This window comes from Chroicocephalus ridibundus, chromosome 7 (genome assembly GCF_963924245.1).
Source record: "Chroicocephalus ridibundus chromosome 7, bChrRid1.1, whole genome shotgun sequence".
Taxonomy (NCBI): Eukaryota; Metazoa; Chordata; class Aves; order Charadriiformes; family Laridae; genus Chroicocephalus; species Chroicocephalus ridibundus.
In genome coordinates, this window is record NC_086290.1 from 36840869 (window position 1) to 36866364 (window position 25496).

A 25496-nucleotide genomic window follows, 5' to 3' on the forward strand; every position below is an offset into this window, starting at 1 on the left:
CTCAGTGAACTATACTGGGAGCTCTCAGAGGCAAGTAAGTGAGAGGTAAAAATTAATGATTAATTAGTGGTATATAGGTGGCATACAGAACACAGCTGAGCAGCTCTTGGAATCCTTGGGAGCGAGAGCTCCCACATCCTGAAGTTTTATGTTGTTCTAGAAAAGAAACCAAAAAACCCCAGAAACAAAACCCGAAAACATCTGCTCAACTCTAAAGTCCTCCTACAGTCTGCAATTTGTTTTCTCTTTCCAAACCTGCTGAACACACTGCCAGGAAATTTCTCCAAGGGGAGGAATTACAACCTGCCTATCCTTCTGGCTATTGCACTTAAGAGTCTCCGAGTTCCTGGCTTGGTTACTAGGCCTGCTGCTCACCCCTAGCATATCTAGTCTCCTGCCGCCCTCTTTGCTAATAGTAGTATCATCCATAAACTCCCAGGCTAAAGGTCACCTCATTCCGCTTATTCTTGTGTGACTCCATTATTTTCACTCTTTTTCCTACTTCTACTTGCAGAAGTCTATTATTTACTTTTTAGAAAACACTTTCACTTTGATATTCCACTCTGCAGAAAATGGGGGGTGCAGGAGGACTATTAAAAATTAGGATGATATCTGAATTACTTTTTGGACTGGCTTTCAGTCACTAAATGTCTGGCTGTGAGAAAATTGCAATTTTCTAACACTTACCACTCTCCGCCCAAACTATAGGTAAATTCAAGCCATCACCAGCATGTTTTAAAATGAAGTAGAACGTTAGGTTCAAGGAAGATGTCTCTTCTGTCACCACCCCTTCTTCTTGAAATCCATTACAAAAAAAAGGAGGGGGGGGAGAATTTAAACATTAAGAATAAATTCAGCGTCAGCACTGTGGGAAGAAATCAGTAGCTGTTGCAAGACAATGCTTGCTGTTACTTCATTGTTTACAAACGAAAAAAACCCACTCTTGTTCTAAATCAGACATACAGCTGGAAGACAACAAAGAAAGGGTCTACACCATTATTTATACTGAAGCCGGGGAGGGAATAGATGGGGGAAACAGATTGAATCAGCATAAGTAAAAGATGAATCAGACCACTAACTTCTGTTTTGGACTCTAGAAACAGACATCCTATGTAATCATGCCCTGATCACAGCCTTACCCATGCACACCATGTGCAGGTGGAATTTATTAAGAGATTTCCAGGGGTTCCAAACAGCTTCCACCTGCTCTTACCCAAGGTTAGCTTCCACACACTGATTTCTTCATTTCTACGACACTAACAAAAAGATTACCTTACAGAAAGGTTCTGTTCATTTTTGTCTGTGAAATATATAGACTTTCAGACATAGATGATGAAGTACAAAAATGTCACCCGCTAATCAAACTCACCATAATTTGGTTATGCCTAGATGAGAGATGCTGACTTATCCTCAAAAATCATTTTTAAAATATAAATCTAAATAAGGGTTCATATTTGGCAATTGTGATAATTTGGTGTCATTTATACTGTTTTAGATTTAATTGGTACTTGCTGTAAAACCGGATATAGGGCTGTATATACCCAAGATGACACTAACAGACTGCATCTTTGATGATCATATAATCTGTAGGTAAAAGTTTGAATACTCTGGATTGCCTAATGAATTCTGCAATTAATTAGTTCACAGTAGGCAGTCTCCCAATGCCTGCAGAAGCACCTCATGTCCTGTTCTATTTTTTGTTCACAGTGTACAAGACTGAAAATTGAGACTGCATAGTACAGAAGTGTTCTGCTTATTTGTTTTTTGTGTGCCCATTTACTTTGATTAAGATTTTTACAACCAAATTTAACATACCCTGAGAGTTACTGCAACAGAAATGCCAATCCGGATGACACTGGTGTAAGCAAGGGCTGAATCGTTTCTTGAAATAAAGAGCAAGGTTGCCCTCTGGGGACTCCTATAGAAGTGCTTCCGAGAGCTGGCACTTTTTTGTTCCAGCAAAAATAATTTCGCTACAAGATTTTAAGATAATTATTATATATTTTTTTAATACGAATGTGAATCAAGACAGCCACTGCAAAGCACTTGCTACCTTAAGAAATGATGAAGCTATATTTCTGTCCAATGGACTGTATTGTCATTTACTCTATGGTTCATCACACTTTGCAGTATCAGTGTCATGGTGGTATGTGGCAGCCTAAAAATATCTGGTCTGACGTAGTTACTGAAATAAAAGTGAATTTAGTATTATGGACTCCTACTATGATGTCCGTTAATTCTCAAAAGCCTTAATCTTCTGTTTTTTTATAAAATGGCAATTTTCCTGGTTGCCATTTCTGAGTCTATCTACGCTGAACATACGCTGCGTTTGAGCTCACAGTTCAGTCCCCAGCTACTGTCGGTGCAGTAACCACGACAGCTGCTTAATCCCCACATTTACCTTCTAAAATAACCAGGTTTTGGTGGGATGTTACATTAGACCAGCTCGCTCATCTGTGTCTCTGTAGCCAAGAGAGCAGCACAGGTGCGGCAGCAGCTGTAAAAGAGATGAGGAGAAACAGGGAGGCCTGAAATTAAGAAAGTGGCTTTGCTTGCTGAAAACAATGCATCGTCAAAATGCAGTTTCGGTCGGCAGAGTTCGGCTCTGAAGGTTAATCTGGAAACGCGGCTTTCTCCACCTTGGGCAGCAACCACCATTAACTACTACACGCGACATCGTTTGCTTCACCCACAAAGGAACAGCCTCACCTCATGTCCTCACACCTAATCCCGGACCGGGGAGCAGCCCAAATCCTGTCAAGGTAAGGAAAACCCTTCATACAACTACCGTGCAAGGGGCCTAACAGCCTTTTATACCGTTCATAGTCGCTACGCTAACTGCAAAAGGCGTGTTTAAGCGGGAATGGGGCCCGAAGGCAGGCGGCTGCCCCTCAGAGACTCCCCTTTACCCAGCGAAGGGTGAGGGGGGCTCTAAGGGGAACGGGGCCCGGCCACCCCCCGCGCATGCGCCCTACCCCACCGTACTGCTTACGCCCATGACGGCGATCGGCCGCGCCGCCTGCCGACATGGCGGCCCGAGTGCTGAGGCCGCTGCCCAGGTAACGGGAAGGCGGCCGTGCTGATAGCGGCCACCCCGCGGCGCGGAAAAGCTCCCCCCCCTCTCGGTTCCGCCACGCCTGAGGGGGTTTAAATGGCGGCGGGCCGGCAGTGCCTCGCGGCAGGGAGTGATGGGTCGGGGAGGCCTCTAGTGCCGGGGACTGTAACGCCCTGAAGCTGTATAAAAATATAGTTTAGGCCTAGATTAACTTTCACATTCTGATTCGAGCGTGTACTTAAAAATTTAGGCTAGGACGCCGGGACGTCAGCATGTAACACGTTAATTGGCTGTGTTTTGTGCTTTTTAAGTAGCTGAAAGATAAAAGTGGCGCATTAACGCAGACGCAAGCCTGGTGTCTGAAGTGCAGCAAATGCTGTTCTTAACTGTCTTCCTCAATAGAATGCAGTGGCAATTAATAAGTGCCTCATTACTTAAACTGAGTAATGTGTTCACAAAACGTCCCAGCATGGGTATCTCCTGTCAGCAATAGAAGCACGAGCCATGTTCAAGCCCTTAACATAAACCTACCTAAACGTGCAAACAGACAAGGACATGAGGGCAGGTTTGGTGTAATGGAAGCTTTGGAAATGCACACGTTTTTGACAAGACGATTTAAAAAAAGTACTAGTATTTAAACATCCAGAAAAGGGCTATAAATCCTTAAAAGACATACACTGCTAAGTATCAAACATATCCCCCAAACTCTCTGTCTTATTATTTCCAGGTTCACCTTCTAACTTGAACACATTGAAAACATTAGTAGTTGGCACTGGTATCTGCTACGTATTTACTAGTAAGCAAAGAAGTTTCCAACTGTTTTGATGTCAAAATTGTACTCTAATTTTACTTGATTTTGAAAAGGAGAATGTAAAACAATTGCATTTAGAAATTTTTCTGACAAAGCTTTGCTTAACTCAGCAGTCGTACATTTGGGGATTGTGTAGCTGGCTTATGGTTTTAGCTGTCTTTAATATTTCTTTTTCAGGCTGAGGCCATTCAACAGACTGCAAGTAATATTACAACATTTGGTAAGAACAGCATCTTGTTTGACTAAGTTGGAAGCTTTTAGGACTCAACCCCCCTGAGACAGACAGCACATGCAATTTCTAACGCGTCTGCTGACAATGGTTATGAATGCCATCATTTATTGCTCAGGCATAACACTGCCCACATCTTTGTGCACTTTGTTACAAGTTTCTATTATACTGTAAATTAAAGCTTAATTATTTTGGCTTTATTTACTTTTACAGTTAGTTTCTAGGTTAGCTTCCATATATTTCTTACATATCATTCAACTGTGAGTTTGAAATCAATTGTGAAAATAATTTAGTGATTTGTTCTCTACTCTTAAAAGTTACTTACAGACAAAGCAATGTATATGTTTGGTTTTGCTTTGTCAAACTGCCAGTAAGGACGCATGGAACTGTCATTGTTATAATTGTTGCAGGTATTTTCAGAATATCAGTCTTAAAGAAACATGGCTTTGTGTTTTGTTGTGTGGGGTTTTTTTAAATGAACTCAAATGTCATTGTTAAAAGAGTGTGTGGCTCGAAAACTTGACCAAGGTTTATTACTCTGAAGGACTCAAACATAAAGTGGTTTCAAAAGAACTGTTTAGCAAATGCAAATAAATCTTGAAGTACAGTGGGGAAGAATTATCAAGTAATTCTGAAGTGCGTGTTTTATGATCTTAAGTAGCGCGCTTCAAGAATATATTTCCATAAACACTCTTGTAAGCATGCTACTCCAGGTATCTAACTGATGACATTGGCTTTTTTTATTTGTTTTTGCATATACAGAAGATGTCTAAGCATACAGATTCAACAGCTGAAGTGTTGTTGGAAAAGAGAGGAGGTGCAGGAATAATAACTCTGAATAGGCCCAAGGCTCTCAATGCACTAAATCTTTCTATGATCCAACGAATTTATCCACAAATAAAGGTTAGTAGCTCTGCTTCCACCCATACACTATACCTACATTGTCCAAAACCAATTTTAAAATTCAGTCTGACATTTAATGTACTGATTTGAAGAATGAAAGTCTGTGTGAGTGTGTCATCCAATGAGCTCAGATTTATAGGATAGTAAAGAACAGTCAGTTTCAAGCAAGTTAGAAATAGGAGACATGTCAGAGAAACAAGCTGTCAGACAAAGTTAAATTTAACATCTGGATAGATAAAGAGACACCCATATTAAAACCAGAACTGAATTAAAAGCAAGTTCAGTGTTTATATGTTCCTTTTGGCAACACCCAACTTGTCAGTGAGCATGCACAAATTCCAAGCTATGAAGTGGTGTTGCCTCTTGATTGGGTGCATGTTTTGTGGGGAGGCTGCGGGGCTGAAATAAAGGATACAAATCATTATGAAGCATGGTGCTGTTAGTGTCATTCCTTCAAGAACTTCTTTATGGTTATACAGGCACTGTTTCTACCCAATAAAGCTAGTGAAGTAATGTGAAATTTTAAGCATGCAAATAGTCCTCTTTTAATTTAATGATATTATATATCATATGCAGAAAGTCAAACTTATTAGATACCAGTATTTGTGGGATAGTTGGCTGCCTTTTGGTATTTTGGTAGACAGTTGTGTTGCAAATTTATGCATTCTTCAAAGAACAATTAAAGAAAGAAATGCTTACTCTATAGTGCTGACTACCAGGCTTTATTTGAAGCACAACCTTAAAAGGTGGCATAATTTTAAGTACAGTTGCTGGTATACAGAAATGTCTTGTCTTATCTGGTACACCTACTTAAATAAGGGATATATAAGCATAGTTTAAGGGTGGGGGGAAAGCCCTGTAAAAGGCATCTTTTTCTCAATACGGCTGCAGCACTGCTGAGATCTTGTAACAGTATATTTAATTCAGAAGAAAAACAACAAACCGAAACCATGGTCTTTGTACCTAACAGAACATCTGTGCACAGATTGATTTGATCCAGTCAATGCTTGATTGGCATTGATTGCAGTCATTTTGCAAAATCCATCAACAATTTAAATGCCATTTTCCTTGCCATGCATCTTAGGTTTACACAACTTTCATTATTTGGCCTGAAACATAGTTATTATATCTTCCATATTCCCAACTTCCTGCCCCAGCATTGTGTTCGCATTGAGATTTATGTCCGACACTGTTTTAGGGAGTGCTACCTTTCTTCAGAGATTGGGAGCTTTGCATAGGCAGTTTTCCAAAAGACACAAGGCAGCTTTGCTGATCTCTGATGTCAAGGTTGAATAGGACACAGGAATGGGAGAAAGACATGTAGCTCTCAAACTTCAGCTTAAAACAAACTATTTTAAGTATTGGTTTGATTGCTTTTTGAAAAAGTAAAATAAGAATTACAGACAGTATACAGATAAAGCATTTTTTGTACAGACTTTAATCTTACATGGAAACATTTACTTCTTTTTAGACTTGGGAGAAAGATCCTGAAACTTTTCTAATAATTATAAAGGGAACTGGAGGAAAAGCTTTTTGTGCTGGGGGTGACATCAGAGGTAAGGACTATAGCCACTTAAACATTTGAAATATCTTTGCCTGTTACTACTTTGCATTGATTTCCTTTATTTACTCTAAGTCAGTTAAACAGATGCTTTCTACACAACAGTAAGAGACATTAATTGTGCTGACTTCTTACAGCACCTTGATGTACAGATGCTATTTAACTTATTTGTCAGGAGAGAGCTGTCGGAACATTGTAGAAGAGTAAAAATTGGGGTTTTATGAATAACTGTTAATAGCAGCCAGTCATTCCTGAGAAGAGAAGGTTCTTCTCTCTACCTTTTTCTTCCCAGATTTTCATTACTGACAGATTCTTTACAAGAAATTTGACAGATCCTAATAGGTAGCTCTGTTACCATTGGATAACTTGTGTCTGATGTTTGAGATGACTAGATACAGAGCTGACAATGGTGATCAATGTATCTGTGATTATTTTGTAACTATGAACTGTAGGGAATCTCCAAACTGAAAATTATCAGTTGTTTTAAATTTTAGGTAAATAAGCAGCCTGGGTTATTGTTAAATTATGTCCTACTCTAATTGGCTTCTCATTTTTAGTATTCAGTCTTCAGTATAGTCAGTTTTAAGTGACCATTCTATGTATTGATAAAAAATATCACAAACGAGACTACCAGACAATAAGAGGGGTTCCATAGTGTAGAAAATGGACTGCATTCTTAGAAGTATGTGACAGAGTCTCCAGCGTAATAGAATTGACTCAAATTTGAAGCTTTGCGGTCATGTTTAAGTTTGAGCAAATTTTCTCAAATAAAATAAAGCAGGATTAAGTTGCTGTTTCATTGCTGTAGGAAAAAAAACCTTACCACATGATATTAATTTTTTACTTGTGTTTTCTATTAAACTTACAGTTATCTCTAGAATTTTTATTTCTCTTAAGCTATCACAGATGCAGGAAAAACTGGAGATAGACTGGCACAAGATTTCTTCAGAGAAGAATATATGCTGAACAATGCCATTGGTATGTTTCATAGCAAATTCTGAAGCAGTACGGTTTTTGTAATAGTGGCTTTGAATGTAAATTCACTTTTTCTCTTTGCTAATCTATAAAAGACTGTGATAACATAATAGAAGTAGTAATATTTTTTTTTATCAAGTTCAGTAGCAGTAGTGTAGCATATCTCACTTTTATAACTCGCATACAGAATTTGTTTCTTTTGTTTAAGCTATTAAGATAGCTACCTTATCCCATCCCATTGTTCTGGGTAGTTATATTTCTGCTATGGTTGAATTAAGTCTTAGATGTAGACAGTGCAGTTCTGGACTAAGTATCATTGATCTACTCCAAAGAAGACCCAAGATAAAAATAGATTCATGGAAAATCATTAGTATTCAGTCAGAAAGCAGATGATCAAGTTATTTTCAAGCTTTCCATTTAAATAAACTGCATAAATGAATACTCAAGCTAGGACTTAACTGTCTTAGTTTATTGCAAAGAACCTAGGAGTTTGTAGTCTTAAAATAACTAACAGCAAAGACACTGTGTAAGGTTTACTGGGGTAAAAGATACTAATTCTTTAGGGTAAAAGTCAGGAGTTGAATGTTTTGGTGAGAAGAAACTTCTCCAAACATACTTTAATTGAATACAGTTTGAGTTTTTAAACATTGTATCTATTGGTGGTCATTACAGGAGGAGACGTGAAGGTGTTGCTTATCAGTTTAGGTTGACAGAAGAGCATAGAGTTATTACAATAAGAGTAATTTCTGAAAAGTTGTTTTTATTTCATTTGACAGAATTTCCACTTTTAGCATATTTGTCATATACTTTTCCTGCCTTAATCAAGAAAAATATTTTAAGTTTCATGTGCTTGGGGAAAAACTAGTATTATCATGGCAGTTGGACCGGATGATCGTTGTAGGTCCCTTCCAACTAACTAGTCTATTCAAATATTGCAAGGGTACATACTTTAAAAGTTCGCATTTTTTTTAAAAAGATCAGTGTCTTCTATGTCTATAATGCATGTAATTACAAAACCTACATTTTTGATAACTTTGGTATGAGTGTATTCCTTTGAGATGTCTGCCAAAAAGATTTATTTATATCTTATATTTTACAACTTAAAAATACACAGGGGAGCTGCTTTCACAGCATTTGCACTTGGAGAGGCACAATTCTATAGAAATTTATTTCAAAGACTAGCATCTAGAGCCCAAGCATTAGCCCATATGTTCATGTAAGAACAAAGTTAAAAATGCAATTCGGTTTATATTTTCTAACCACTATTTGAAGAATTGAACTGCCTTTTAAAATAATACTTTTTTAAAACAAGGATCTCTAGTTGCTGCAGAAAAGCTATCAACATGATTGCAGTGGATACCCATATCAGCAATCTGACTGAACTTTCAGTCTGACCTGAAAACACTGAATATGAAGCAGCAGTTTCATTCACAGTGAACTTCTGAATATTTCCATGAATGGTAATTGAAAGCATCAGGTCTTTAGTTTTTTACCTCCTAAAGGCCTAACAGATAAAGCTGATAGATAAAACTGTGGTACTTTAGAACATTATCATCTTGAGCTGCCTGTGCCACACTCAGGGTTGTAACATGCAACAGGGTTGGCAAGACAGAACATGTTTGCATTGCAGTAGTTTATAGTCACATTTTGGCTGAAACCTACCAATACATCTGGCTTTTTAAGTACTGGAGTGCTGGTGCATACTCTGTGCTGTTAATCCAGGCTGTGAAATGAGGTGAAAGGGAAACTGTTGTGTCCCAACATCTTACAAAGCTATTTATGATAGCCAGATGTAGATAAATTGTCAGGTACTCAGGCAGGAAACAATCTGACATTTGGCGGTTATATAATGTTCTCTTAGAACACTCAGAATGCAGTATGTCTGTAGCTGGTGGTTTTTTTTCATTGCTTAAGAATTACATGAAGTACCTTCATTTTAAGTTGATGTTTTACTGTTTAATTTCCCAGTTATTTTTTGTTGCACTTGCTGAAGTAAGACATGGGGAAACGTGTCATATACACAGTTAGTCACAGATCCACTCTTTTGAAAAAATGCTCAATTTTTTTTTTTTTTTTTAATTTCTTACAGGGACTTGCAAGAAGCCATATGTGGCACTTATCGATGGCATTACAATGGGAGGGGTGAGTTAAGTACCTTGGTATGATATCTGACATAGTTTATTTTAAAGTAATGTAATCTGCACTTGATTGAACGGACACGTGACATTTCAAACATCTCAATTCAAGAACAAGCATCATAATCTGAACCTTTGTTGCTTGCCTGTCAGGGTAGATAGGTGTTCTTCTAGTGCTTCTGCTGTTCTTTGATAGCTAGTGCAACTGCTTTCTCTGAGATCTGGTGGTTGTGTTGAGAAAAAGAGCAAAATCCTGTCACTGAGGAAAAGCTTCTCACAAAAGTTTTCAGAATACTGAAGCGTGAGTTTGTAGATCATACAAGAGCTGAGAATAATTTGCCACTCAAAGTGTATTAAAAATTAGAACTATAAAAAAATACAACTAAAGGATAACTCTTTGAAAAATTGGAGAAATATCATTCTAAGCTATACTTTAAAAGGAAAGTATTTTTTTGGACTGAAAAGATCATAATGGAGTCAGGTGATCCTGCATTACTAAGACTCTTTAATAGTTCCCTTTCTTCTAAAGGGCTTTTAAAAGACTACAGTTAATCTGAAACTAGTTGGATACCCAAACTTTAGTATAGGCTATGCAAATTTCAGTGCGACCTTGACAGAGCTTAGCTGTCATTAGAGTTTGAATGACAATTTACTTGCATATCCTCAATTTGATGATACTAGTAGCAATTATCTTCATTTGGCAGTAGGGGACTAGGTTTTGATTGAGGAGGTATGCAGCGTAACTTAGCAGAACAAGCAGGTAGGTCTCAGGTTCCAGACTACTTTTAAACTTTTTTTTTTAACATTGAGTGCTATTTAATTTGCAATTGTTAATACAGCTGCAGTTTACTCTGAGATAATGTCCTTCCTACAGGAGTGCATGTTTTCATCAACATACTTCTGCCCCACCATTGGCAGTACATGGAAGTATCTACTGATAACTTAACGGAGGAGTTCAGCAGTAGCATTTCTCAATGCTGATTAATTTTTATGTACGTGTTTTGTGGTAGCTTTGAGTTGTCTTCTACGCTTTTCCTTTCAGCCACCTCCCTCGACTATAAAATTTGTTTTCATTCCTCTAAATGGACCAATGCTTACATAGGAAAAGTGCATTAGATCCCATCTATCCCCCACCCTTTTCTCTCACCATTTTCAAGACTGGGACCTCTAGAACATCCCTTGAACTTGTCATGGTCATACTGTGATCTTTTTTGGCTTGCTGTATGAAGTACTACATTCTATTGTAATTATTGTAATTATTCACTAGAACTGCATTCATCTGAAGGAGTTATTCTACTTATGGTATAATTAGATGCTTTGTTTTAAATCGATCATATGCTAGGTTCTCTGTTTTTAACACAACCAGGTCATATTTCATATGCTCAGGATCTGGCTATCTTAGTCCCTACAAGTCAGTGGGAGCTAGAAACATTTGTCACTTACAAAATACAGTAAATGTCTTTCAAAAAAAAAAAAAATCTACATTCAGGCCCTTGGCTTTAGAAGCAAGTGGTTTTAGTTTGGGCTTAAAAATCAAGGGACACCTCTTAAACACTGCAATTTCACTATAAACCATTTATCTGTGAATGAAAATACAAGCAAGTCAATCTCAACCTTGCTCAAAAAAGCAGCACTATGCACATGGAGTACTCTGTTGTTCTAATTTAAATTAAATGAAAAATCACACAAGTGTATTAGAAACTCAGTTATTATGTGCTTAGGTAATAAAGGTTGCTACTGATCCACAGAAACCATAGATTTATGATGGTAAAACTTGGAATTGTGTCAAAAAAGTGAACTGGTTCCACTTCAGCATTGTTGACTAGGGACTGGTAGATGGCTTTCTTGTGAGCTTAATTAGCCAACAGATGGGGCTGTGGAGCTTGTTTTATGCACCGTGTTTATACTCCCGAAGTTCATCAAAAATTGATATTCAATATAAGTGTATCATTTCATCTTTTTGTACTTATACAGAGCAGTAAGTTAAAGTGACAAGTACATTTGATGAAGCAAAGATGACTGCATGTTGCTAAAAAATAGTGAAACAAGTTATAAATACCACATGTACTGCTAAAGGGTGTATGCTGTTGAAGGGAACACTGGGCACATACCCTTTCATTGCTAAAAACTACTATTCATATTATTTTAGTTGACCTCTATCCATAGATTTTTTTATTTGTTTTAAATGAAACACCTGAACAGTAGACAAGAAATGCAGAGTATTTAAACTTTTTTTTTTTTTTTCAATATTATTGTTTGTAAATGAGGTCCTAAGTTTAGGCTTCTTGGTTCTAGAAAAGTCACAATCTTTTCCTGAGTTCTTGGGAGATGAATAGAAGTGTGCTTTATAAGCTCACTCTAAACCTACAGTTTTAAATAGGGCTTTGGCACAAAATATGTTACTGTGTCAGATATTCTCTCTTAAGAGACTAAAAGGATTAATAAAAATGTATTTTGAACCTCTTTCAAAGCCAAATAAAGTACACTAGACAGATTTGAGTGGTGGCTTTTTGGATGATTTGTCTTAGAATTCAAGGTGAATATTTGACAGAAAAAAAAAAAAGAAAAAATACAGGGCACAGACTTTGGAAGTTAATGAATGTGGCCTGGGTCACTGGACTAACTTTACGTAAAGCCTATTTAAAACTTCAGTGGCATATTGCCAAAGCAGAAGTACATAATTTTCAGGAGCAAAGGCCACTGTTTTTAGTTTAGGGAGGAATTTGTGACAGTGTGTACAAAGTACACTCTTCCTTAGTATTGTATTCAGGAGCATGCATGATTCAGAAACTTTCTGAGCTAGGCTTTATTTCAGAACCATGGTGCTAAATCAGTAATCACACTCACCTGTCTATTCATCTAGTATTCATTTACATCTAAGTTACTTACATAGAGTATCGTTAAGGTGACTATTAGAGAGTGGAATTTTTTTAAAATAACTGTTTGAGTCTGTTAGTCACTTGGGTAGTAATGTCAAATATGTTAAGCTTTAGACTATACAGAAGTATAGAGCTGAGAGGAACCTTAGGATTATTCTTTCGCACTCAAAGTAGGGTTAAATATAGCTAGATGATTGCAGATTTTCACCTAATACATTTGGAACTCTCTGACAGCAGGAATTCTGTTTTTTCAAGATTTCCCACCTTAGTACTTAGTTCTTCTTTCAAGTTAAGATTCCCTAGTGTCTAATTTAAGTTTTTAGTATGTGTAATCAATAGATTCCTGTCTTAGTCACAGCTCTCTAAGAACATTTTGAGATACTTGCATTCCTTGCTCCTAGCTATCTCTCTTTAATAGAGGTAAGGATAATAATTCAGCTTTTACTATAGATTAAGTCTCTTGGTCTTCTTGCGATGCCCTGGAATCTCTCCCGTTTGTGTACTTCACAGTTCATTACCAGAGACCAGACAATATTTCAGCTGGAGGATTCATCAGCACCAAGTAGAGCAGAATAATTATCCTCCATATATTACAGAGATACTCTGTCACAAGTAGTCCATGCAAACAGCAGCTTCTCAAAGCATCAGGTGCTAGGAGGCCACCAATTCCAGTTATTCTTAAAGCCATTATTCTTACCTCCTTGCATAACAAGCTTCCATTGCAGTACATTTATTTATGGCTTACCTTTTACCAATTTTTTGAATCTTCTTCCTTGAACAGCACTTGTTTGTCAGAGAGTCAGTCTTGTGGAGCCACATTTTTCCTCAAAAACTACAAAGAAAAAAAAAGTACTCATTTTCTCCTTCAAGAAACCTGAATGCCATATCAGCTGGCATTGCCTTTTATAGCTCCACTGCATCAGTCTGATTAGGCTTCCCAGGTGGATTGAATCTAGGCTGAGTGGCTACACTTCAGCCCTTTGGTGCCTGCTGGTAGAGACTTGGCTCTAGCATGATACATTAAGTAGTTCTTTTTGCAACAGCATTGCATTATTATTTGTATTAAGTTACTATATCATGGTTGCTATAAACCCCTGAAAAATGTCTAGGCATTTGTTCAATAAAAAACATAACTGTAATGTCTGCACAGACTAGAAATGCAGTTTCTAGCAAACACTTTCGACAGCTAAATTAATATGATGTTTTCTTGAACAATGTTGTTAGAGGCTTGCTACAGATACCATGGGGATTCTATCAATATAGTTACAAATGTCTGAACTTTCACTTCAGTGTGATTTGGTCAACAGCTCTCATTACATTAATATTTCTTATAAAGTAAATTGGTAGTGATGTCATAAGCAGCTTGTATGTTAGACATTTTAGTCAATTGAATTCCAGTACACAAAGGGGCTGGAATTGAGCAGTAGCTGTCATAATCCTGTGCCCTTTTTATCCAGATTGTGTGGCTGCAACTTTTTAGGAATGTTCCTTTCACTACCAACATACATATAAAATTTCTGGCATATATCTGCAAATAACATTTTTTTCCTTGTTTCTTCCCAAATGGAATTATTTGGTTTTTTGATTGCCTGATGTTCTGCGGTCATGACCAAAGCAGCATAAGGAAAAACACACCTTTGCTACTACAAATAAAGTTATTTATTCTCAGGCTTCACGAGTTAGCCTCTGAGTTACAGCTAGCTGGACTGCAGCTGTAGGTGGGAGGAGGAAAGGGAGGGAACGTTGCAAAGATCCAGTGGCCCACAGTCTGAATCTGCCCACTGCCAAAACCATTTCCCAGTGATGCAGAAGTAGGAGAGAAGGGTCTGCCCTTGCTCTCTGTGCCGTTTGTGGGTATGGACATCTATGCAGACAGAGTCTTTCTTTCTAAGCAAGTTGCCTGGCATTGCTGTCTCTTCTCGCGGACTAGGGAAACAAAATCATTGTGACCATAACACCTGATGTTTGCCTGTTCTTTTCCATAAAAAGTATTTACATAAACATTGTGAGCCTGTATCTAACACCAAAGTTAAATCTTGTAAACTACTGAATATTGGCGTTTCAATATGTTCAGCTGAAGTGACTGAAGACTGAAAGAGGAAGGTGGGAAGTGTAAAGACAACCAACTGCTTTACTTCATTGTGATCTCACTTGAACTGTGAGCTGTTAATAAGAAATGCGCAGAAAAAGAAGCCAGACAAATATGCAATAATTGCAGCTGCTACGTAAATGTCTGTTAGGTGTCTTCTGATATTCCTCAGGCATATAAAATACAATTGAGGGGGGCAGTTCCCCATTTTCCTCCACATTATAAGGTGTCTTGACGTCCGTTGTTTTAAATTTATTTGCTTTTAGGATGTATTCATACAAGTTGTGTGCATATAGTTTTTATACAGAGGTGTAGATAGCAGCATTTGAGACTAACATTCAAAAACTAGGAAACATTAGAATTAACCGTATCTGTAAAATCTCACATTTTTTGCCCACTTGTGATACAATTTTTAGAGGAATGTGCATTCATGAAGTGCACAGGTGGATATTGCTAACAGAAAAAACAGCTATTCATTTGTTGTTTAATGTGTGGTGCAAATTTTATTGCAAACTATATAAATTCTGCTTATTAGTTATTAATACACATATACATATATATACACATCATTTGCTTTGGGTTACTAACTGCAGCATATAAAATTTCATGAAAAATTATTATTTTACATAGAACAGCACTTCTGTTTTGTAATGGACATTATTAACCCCTTTAACCCATTTTTACAGCCAGGAAACTGGAACTTAGAAATGTCAGTGTTTCTTGGGACTTCTGATTTTTCTTTTTCTTCCTTTTTATAAATATGTCATGCCTCTGGTCAGTCATCATGCTCTGAAACTTGAAAATCTTTGGTTTTGTTGTAATTTATGCTCTAAAATCTGCCCTGAAGTAAAAGTAATTGTCATACTAAACCTAGATAAGCTGCTTTCCAGTTCTCTCTCTTCCTCTCCCCCCCTGCCCGTCCCTCTGGAAACTCATGGATGTATACCACATAGAAGCCTGTGTTCTGGTTTGTTGCCAATGCTTGAAAGCTGAAGGCAGCTTTTACTGTAGAACAGAATACAGATTTTGCAAGTAGTTATTTGTTGTGCTTTGACTTGTGTGCCACTTAGCTTTTGTAATATAGGATGTTGAAAACAATGCTGAGGCAGTACTAAGAAAGGATTCGCTCTTTGCTGATGTTACAGTATATTTACCATCTGGCACATTGGTCTGCCTGCTAAGCTCCTGCGAGTGATCCTAGGGACGAATGGCACACTTCATTTATAGCTAATCGGACTATAATATCAGCAGCTCTTGACATCAACAAAAAATAACCACTGAATGTTCAACGATTTACATGTGATGTTATTCCCCAAAAGGCTTATCATAAAGCACTGTCTTGAAAACAAGTATTTTAAATTATGAATCAGTACTGGTGCAGCAAGTGAAAGGCCTCTCCCATCCCTCTCCCAACTCTGCAGTGACTGAGTTGTTTAATGTAGACTATGAAAAGGAATGGATGCCACTATTTTACATCCAGAAAAGAAAGGCAGACTTCCTGAATGTACGTTGTACAGATGTTAGTATTACACAGTCATACTACGCTTAGTATTTTAGAATTACAGAATAAATGTTTGCATTCCTGCGCAATGTAATGACACATGGATCACATCAAAGAGCAAACATCGCTTGTCTACTCTGAGATTAAAGTTGAAGTTTTAAGTTGTACTTTATTTTTTTTTCTGCAACCTGTGTATGTTTAAGGGAGGTTTTATTTGTGGTTTCATGGAAAGCTTTTTCTACCCCTGCACTGTTGACTGTCATTGCAGAGATTTTTGCAGGCTTCTGCACAGATTTGTTCTTTCCATTTAACACCAGACTCTTTTTTTGCGAAAAGTTCCACTGTTTTTTCTAGTTCTAGGCCTTCATGTAGATGCCTAGTCTCACATTGAGAGTTATCTCATTATTTCCCTTTCCTTCCCTTTATTATAGATCAAGGAAAAAGAGTTCTGAAGAGAATTATCTTTGCCTGCTTTTCCATCCTTTCATATTTCTGCTATTTTTTTCTCGTTGCCAGAAGAATTTGAATGCTCATTTTCTCCTTGAGTTAGTTTTAATCTGTCTTATACTTTCTAAGCTCTTTTTCCTAAGAAATAGTGCTTAGAACATCATTACAAAATCCCCTCAGTTCACTCCTGTCATCCCAAATAACTATGCCCCTGTTTAAATAAAGTTATGTTGCATGTGCCTGTCTGTTTTTAAGATAAAACCCAAAAGCTTAGTTTTGTGTCAATGCGAGTTGCTGAAGCGGGTTTCCTCCTGCTTGCCTGCAGACAGTAAGATGTGATGAGTTGGACATAACAGATTTCTTGCAGTAGCTACATTTTTAGGTGATACAGAGGGACAAAGGGATAGAGCTTGTCTTCCAGAATTTTAGAAATAATAAAAACCCCACACTATCTTTTTCTGAACATATGTGGCCAGTTATGTATAGGGAAAACACTGGGGAAAACACTGGGGAACAGCACTGGGGGAAAAAGAATGCTTTCAAATTTAACACTAGAAAAAGTTTCACTGTCTAGCAATTAATTACTTTTGCTATAGGCTTTTCAGATCTAAATCTCCTTACATCTTCTCTTCCCTTTCTGTTGCAGCAGAAGTCTTGCGTCCATAAAAAGTTCTGCTTCCTCTGACGTGAAAGAGTATTTTTTAACAGACACAGCTGACTGCTGATGCCAGGAAGTTTTGTAGGTTTATTAAATGTAAGTCTTAGGAAGTAATAGACAGTAGTGAAAAAGAAACAAAGAAAACATTCTTAATTCTGGAAAGAAGGTATTTCAGAAAATTCTGAGTAATCAGAAGGAATTATTGGTAAAAGTTTTTATGTTTGTGTCATGGTTGTCGAGCCACAGTGTCCATAGCCAGACTGGACCGTGAAACCAAACTGCTCAACCTGCTGCTTTTTACCTTGGAGGAGCCAATGCACATGGAAAGGGAGGACATGAACTGCAGGCGCTCAATCCCTGCTGCAGAGGCACGTGTTTAACTGCCACTGCAGAGTCTGCCAGGTGGGATCACACCAGCACGGGTGCTCACCGTCAGAAGACCAGATCAGTTCCTGCAGATTACGCAGGGGAAAAAATATGGCTATTGCAGATTACTACCCTAATAAAAAAAGTCTGAGATCATTGATAAGTTTTGGCTGGTAGTAGAAAAATCAAAACAGGGCTTTTAAAAATTCAACTAAATTCTGTTGATAAAGGACACTCATTGTAGCAGCATCAGTGCACAGAATGGCCTATGTATTTTTTTTTCCAAGTTTCACTGTAAGAAGAACCTGACCTAAATGATTGCTATTAATGTAGTTGTATCAAATCTGTTTAAATAATTAGGGGTCAGGAGAACAAGACTGAAACATCGGATGTTATTACAGATAATCCATCTCCAGTCAGCTCGTTGTGCTTCTGTATGTCCGTAGAATTTGGACTGAGAATCTCTAATACATAATCAGTATGTGGAAATTAATATTTTATATTTAAATTAGATTACATTAATATTATATCTTTTAAAATACCACACTAAATGATAGACAGGTTCACAAAAAGCACTGTTTTTTAGTGAAATTTTTTAGATACCTGTATAGAGTTGATTTATATGTCATTGACCAAAGAAAGAGAGATTCCTAGTCCAGATTGATCTGTTATGCTGCATTGCTGTGGTTCACTAATCTTGTCGGTTACTATCTACAGATAATAATGGATTATACTCTTCGGAGTGGTCCATTACATTAATGATGAACGAAGATTAATTTTGATTCAGTTTAAGATTTGCTGTGTCTGGATGCAGTGGGTATTGCTCTTACATCAGTGATTTTTGATCTAACATAGCTACAAGCTCCTGCTGCTTCCTGAATCAATTCCACTCGCTTACTTTGCCAACTAAAGCTTTTGAAAACATTTTTGCTGCACCTTGGCTATTTTTACACATCTGTATTCAGATATATTTGCCCTTTGTTGTGTTACGCACTGTTTGTTTGTTGATTGCCACATTTGTTTTGTGGTTCTAGCCCTACCAGGAACTGTATTCTCATGAAGTTAAAAATGAGCATAATCATTGGATGTGAACTGTTAACAACAGGACTGTCACTGCAGACAATACTAATATTGGTATTATCATAAAATTGTTTACTTGAACAGCTAAAAATTCTTTATCAGCCCAATGATGATACTACATTCCTGAAGGCCTTTTCTGTTTATTTCTTGTATTCTATCACTTACAGTTTCGTAGGCAGTGATTCTTTTACAGTCTGAGTTAGGTTATTAGTAAATAGACAAGCGTGATTTATGGTTCTGCTGTGACACAGATCTGCTTTTCTGTATGTGAACAGATGTTTATGTATGTCATTCAGGAAGGGCGTATTTATTTTGCTCTACATGGTTTTCTGTTGTGGCCCTCAAATTTCTTAATAACTTCCCTAGATGTGATGAGTTCTTTTATTTACTAATATGGGTCATTCTCAGTGTAAGAAAATGCAGCCTTACAGCTACAACTTTTAAGATTTATAGTAGCTGTATTCCATTTCTCCATCTATCAGTAATTTGCACTTTGTTTTTCATTATAAAAATACTTTTAATAAAGTTCTGTATTCATCATGAGGAAAAAATGGAAATCAATAAATTTTCTATAAACAGTCACATAATTAATTTTGAAATATGGCATTGGGTAGGAAATCAGGTGTATGTGAAGTAAAATTCAGATACTTTACTGACTTTTTCAGAAGCTTGTTGAGGAATTCAGACTGAACTGCCTATAATGTTATGTGCCTCCTTGAGGTGCGCTGAGTTTAACAGTTGTTGTAACATTCTGTTTTTAAGATTAATATCTTAACATCCATGTAATAATAAACCTGTAATTTGTAACCAAACACCTTCACAGCCAATCAGTCTCCAGTAATACATGGTTAGACCACCATTTCATCTCTTACCTATATTTTTAATTAATTCATATATAAACCCTACAGGAAGATTGTTTAAATTGATTGATTGTTAATTTCTTAACTCCTTAACTTCTAGTCTCGTTCTTTGAGTATCCTTTACAAAATTCAAACATTCAGCCATCAGTGGAAAAAAATTTTCATGCCAGTATTAAGATAAACTATCTGGATTAAAAGACAAGCCTGAGTTACCATAGGAGCCTATTATCTTGGAAAAGTCTGAAGGAAGACATTAAGTTTAGTATATATTTTAAGATCGTGAAAGGTAGGACTCTGACAGTGCAGGATTTAGTGTGTTTTAGCAAAGACATTATAGCATCAAGACTTGTATGTATAAATGCTGAGACTATTTGGTGTAGTGAACACAGCCCAACTGCAGTTAACAGTGTGAAGAGCCTCCTAGGTGGGACCTGAGCTGTGTAAGATTTCAGTTAAATTTAAAAAAAAAATAATTAAAAAATCCAGAAATGTAGGAGGAATGCATTTAGACTTCTGACTGGAAGAGTTTGTTTTTTATACAGGATACTATTAAACTAATAAGCATCTGTCCTCTGTATTAGATGGAGAAGGGTAAATACATACAGTGAATGTATTAAAATAACCATTTGGGAAGTTGCAAATAAACATACGATCACCAGTTTAATAAATTACTGAGGTTTGAACCCTCAAAGCATTAACTCATTTTTCTCTCCTAATTTTATCTTGATGTTGGATTATTTAGAAATGATCTTCAAAGAAGTAAGCACATATTTGCATGATTTTATTTATAAGGATAAGAATATCCTTATAAGGATAAGATACAACGGATAAGAAGAAAATACAGTTTTAGTCTTTTAAATGTACATCTGAAATTAAGCTCTTATCTATACTACAAAACTGGAAGGCTGTCTAGAAACCAAATCCAATTACAGCTTAAGCACTTGAGAAAGTGAAATCTGATTTAATTACTTCTTTCAAAAGAAAATTACCTCTTTCAACTTTTTATTATTAAAACTCTACAGTTATTTTTATCACTATAAAAAAGAACAAGCTTGGAAGAGAAGCTCTCTTCATGGAGTTCACACTCTACTCTGTTATTTCATACTGAGGCTGAGTATTGAGTACTGAGGTTGAGTCCTTATACAAACTTCTGATTCTCTAGAGAATAAGCCAGAAAAAATACTTTATGAGAGCTAATATTTGTATTCTTAGATATGGGATTAGAAAAAATTAATTTTAGCATTAGAAAGAGCAAAATGGGCATGATTTTTTTTATATTTCATTATCTTTATAAAAAGGTCGTCATTATTGCTGAACACGTATAAAAATAACAGCAGGCTTTACCAAATGCAGTGAAAATATGCTGTTATAATATAAAAAAAAGTTGGAAGTGATGAAGTCACACTTCCATTTCATTTAAGATTTCTAGAGCTGTTTTAGGAGTGAATGTAGCTTTACATGTAGCTTTGCATTTGCAAGAGAACTAAATAAAGGGCCATTGCCCTTGATGCAGCTTGGACGAGATCTACGGCCTCTGACCAGTCCTCAATCAAAGGGCTGAAGGACAGATAACGGATTGTACCATATGCAGATAAGATTCAGATACTTGCTCAAAGCCCATTTGCCTCCTTGAAACAGCAGTATTTCATGTATATAGATTTGGCTTAGTCTCTGGATATAAAATCAAGTACGATAACCAGGTACTTTAAGCGTCCATTTCTCAGGAAATTAGAATCTTAAAAACTTCATACATCTATATTAAAACCCAACACTGGCAGATACTCATTTTACAGAAAAAAAACTTGAAGATATTTTCAAATTTAGTCGTGTATCACCCTAACGGAATAAATGGTGACAATTAATTTGTTGCTGGGCAGAATTGTAAGAGAGGCCAGGGAAGAATGCATGAGAATGGTGTGAGGAAATGGATGTAATTTTATATTAAATTGAGATAACTTTTTGAAATTTTAATGTGACACCCACCCAAAGATCTCTGTAGATAAGTTAAATGAATAAATGTTCTACTATGTTCTGCTCTCTCCTTAAAAGCCTATCAAATATATAATGCAGGTCCAAGCAAGTATCATCCAATTAATCCCACTGGTTTTGGTGGGAAGTATGAAATTCTGTGAAGACTAGTAGCCTTAGTTGTGTAAAGTGCCATTTTTCTAGTATCTAAACAATTAGAAATGTTACTTAAAAATCTGTTACATCTTCATTAGACACTGACTTCATTTGGCCAATGATATTTAACATATCTTAGTGTTAATAGAAAAACTGGATGGTTGGAAGGACTAAGAAAAGGGAAATTTAACAGTGAGGAAAGGAAGTAAGCTGAAGTACTGGAAAGGAAGACAGAGAAAATAATTGTATGAAGAAACTTCTTGTGAAATACTCAGTAGAGGGTTTTGTCTGTAGGTAGTATCTAACATGCATTTCATTGACACGTATCATGTAGATAAGCTTTGAGAAGTGCGACTCCTTTACGCATATGTTATGGCTGTGCCCAGTAATCCAAATATTCTTGGATTACTTCAAATACTATTACTAAATAATAATAACTTTGTCAGATAACCATTTTTCTTTAAATTTGTTAGTTTGCCTCTTGAGCATTTATCTAAATTAAATTAATTTTGTGTGAACTGAAAAAATGTATTTTTATTGGGTCTTGCTGCGCTTACTGCCTAAATCAGAAAATATTTGATAGACAACACCAGGAACTCTTCTGCTTTTGAAGGAAGTGTCTCATCAGGAAGGACTGCTAGAGAAGAGGGCTCAATACTTAGAAATGTGAATTCTTTCTCTGACTTGGAGAACAAAACTCCCCAGGTTAAATAAGCGAGTTTCTAACCACATATTTTGAATTTTAATTAATAATGCCAAAGGCTTTTCCTGCTTAAAATGCTTCTGTATTGATAAAGTAGGTAATTATCACATTATGAGAATAGTTCATTATTCTTTTTAAAGTATTATAATTACAACTTTGTGCAATTTATGTATATTCCAAATGTACTGGCAGTTTTTTGTTGGTGGTTTGAAGTACGTGCAAAAATTATAGATGGGGTAACATTTGCAAAAGGATGTCAACTCCCTTAGTAGACTAATGGAGAAAATGCGGTCACTCGTTTCTGTTGCTGTCACTCATGGGTTTTTGAAGTTAATTTCTGTATAACTCATCAACCTTTTAAAGCATAATATGCTATTTCAGCCAAATCATGAAGGTAATATGATGCTTTATTAGTGTTTGAACCGTAAAAGGCCTTTTAATATTTTGTTGAGAGGTGCATAGTAAATCTAGTAGTTTCTAATTGTAGAGCAAAGGAAGAGGTGTGTTACATAGCATTATGGTTATGGTTGTTTTACCGGTAATTTTACAACTGTGTCCTTTGCTTGTGCTGCATGCATAGGGAGTTGGCCTCTCAGTCCACGGACATTTCCGAGTTGCTACAGAGAAGACACTTTTCGCAATGCCAGAAACAGCAATAGGTAAGTATTTTACACACGTATTATTAGTGTTTAAAGTTTCACTGTTTGTGTAATAAGGATGAAGTGTCTTTGACTGAAAGCAGTGGTGGTAATGAAATAATTTTAAAAATGAACTGGAGATGACATATATAGAAACTATTTTCTGTATTATGGGAGGTTGATCATTGAAGTTCTTAACTTGGGGTTTACTGTCTAGACTGACGCAAAGACTGTGGGCATACAATTTTTTTAAAATGGAAGTAGATCTGAGGAATTAAGTCTTTGCTACAGCTGTAGGCAGATGAAGTCTGAAAATCCCAGTGTGAGTATGTCAGCTTTACATTTGCAACTCAGTATGAGTCAAACTGGCTGTACTACAAGCTGATCTGCAATGTTAATGAGACAGGTTTTGAAATTCCAGTTTTTCATGTAGATTATTAATGTAGGCCCATTACAGTTGTGCAAAGACTGTGTGCAGGGGAGATAACAGCGTCATTGTCTTTTATTTTTTTAATAGCAACACGTACCTTGTGTTTTCTAATGTTTGATCATACAGCTTCTTTGTCAACTCTGATACGTACAAAAGAAAATGTTGTGTCTCAGAGCTATACAAAGATGGTGGTGTGGCTCAAGAAGAAGCAGTAAGATTAAAGTGAACCCTACTGGGAAATCATTCACGTTTCCCTTCAAGAAAATCCTGGCACCAACACGGTATCCACGTTGAACCTATTATTGTTTAGCATGTATACTGCATTAATGTTTTCATCACTGTCCAAGTCCCTTCTCCGTGCTTATCAGGAATGTTTAAGAAGAATGCTCAAAACCTGTAACCTGTCCTGCATTTCTCTCCTGCAAAATTTCTAGTTTCTACATCTTTCCAAGGCAACGCAGCTGAAGGATGATTGCAATTGTTCTTATCTTTATGTCCTCAAGCAGGAGAATGAGGCTACTCTCTAATATGTGGCCCTGTTGAACACATTGTTCAGAATAAAGAACCTTATCTGGTGGTTAAACAGCTTAAATGGCATCAGATATGGCACTATTAGGTTCAATCTTAGTTTCACCTCAAAGAATTAGTTGTAAGGAGTAGTGACCGTTATTTTCTTAAAAGAATTTCCAAACAGTAACGTAATGTTAAAACTAAGAGATAATTAAAAAAAAACAAAAACCAGGACTCTGTTCTGAAAAGAGAATAAAAGTTATAATATTGTGCTTTTGTTGAGAATATTTAAAGTACAATAATGTCATCACAACTAAAGTTAAAATGCACACTTAGCTAATGATTGGATTTTTGCAATGCCCCCAGTTAGTAGTGCTTAAAAGCATTTTTCATATTTTTAAAGGGTCTTAAACATACTGTTGTTTATTGCTATCCAGCCTGTATGAAACATTTCACAAGACTTATTCTGAAATTCTTAAAATATTAAATGAGCTGTGTCAAGTCAAATAAAACATAATAAATCTCCCAAATATAAACAAGCTGATTATAATTTTAACTTCTGAAAAAAAATATTAGAAAATTCCTGCTAGCTGATAAATGTCATGTAATTTTTCTGAACAAGTAAGTTTAGAAGGAGAAAACCAAAAACTATTGCAGCTCTCCAGATATTTTTCTCTGGTGAAGGAAAAGTGAGTAAATGAAATAGCTCAAGCATTAATACAACATGGATTTGCTAAGCTCCTGAAGTTCATAATCAGTTGTTGTACAATAAAACTATTTGAAGAAAACATTTATTTTTTTTAAAAACTAAGCGGAGAAGTTCTTTGGCGTATAAAATCATTCTAATAAGAAAGATACCTGCTTCGCTTTCTTCTTTAAAGGTAAAGATATGAGTAGTCTTGTATTAAAAATTTTGTAGTTTACATACATTTCTTGTGTTGGGAAGGAATTATTTAAACAAAAATAGACTGTGAAGACATGTAAACGAAAATCTTATAACTTGCTTAGGAGAGAAAGTAATTAAAACCCTTTTAGGATCAATTAGAAGTAAAACCACTGAAATCTGGATTTAAGGGCTTAGCTGTTCTGATCTCTGTGGTGTATGTTTAAAATGTCTAGCTGTCTAGATACTGTATTAATTGATTTTTCATATGTTCACTTATTTCAGTAGGCGTTACACCTTTTCTGAGCAATGAAAACAAAGCGTTCATTCAGCTGCTACATTCTCACACAATTGTTCTGCATTTATACACAACCATAAATAAAGGCTATAGATAGATATGCCACTTTGCAAATAGAAATAAAGGCAGTTCTAGCTTGTAGGAGTTTGGGACTGACATAGATAAGATAAAGCACTGGAAAACAGCTTAGATGTAGGAAGGCGTGGAAAAACCACTGGTGACAAGAACAAAAGATGAAAGCTTATTTTAAGAGGTAGGCTTTAAGGCAATGTGGACAGTTTCTTGTATATCACTCTAAGTTTTTAGCTTTCTATAAGTCATTTAATAATAAATCTCCAACCACCTCTGCATGATAAGGTAG

At 36.3% G+C, this 25496-nt stretch overlaps 1 protein-coding gene across 1 annotated transcript in view; it reads left to right on the forward strand.

Moving 5' to 3' along the window:
* Positions 1-2935: 2935 nt before the first annotated feature.
* The window catches only part of HIBCH (3-hydroxyisobutyryl-CoA hydrolase), a 42188-nt gene continuing 19627 nt past the window's right edge, over positions 2936-25496 (forward strand). Inside the window, exons 1-7 of the mRNA XM_063341297.1 lie at positions 2936-3059; positions 4044-4086; positions 4858-4998; positions 6470-6554; positions 7457-7537; positions 9624-9676; positions 22957-23035. Coding sequence (XP_063197367.1) covers positions 3028-3059; positions 4044-4086; positions 4858-4998; positions 6470-6554; positions 7457-7537; positions 9624-9676; positions 22957-23035 — 514 coding nt within the window. The 5' untranslated portion in view covers positions 2936-3027. The remainder of the gene's footprint in view (positions 3060-4043; positions 4087-4857; positions 4999-6469; positions 6555-7456; positions 7538-9623; positions 9677-22956; positions 23036-25496) is intronic.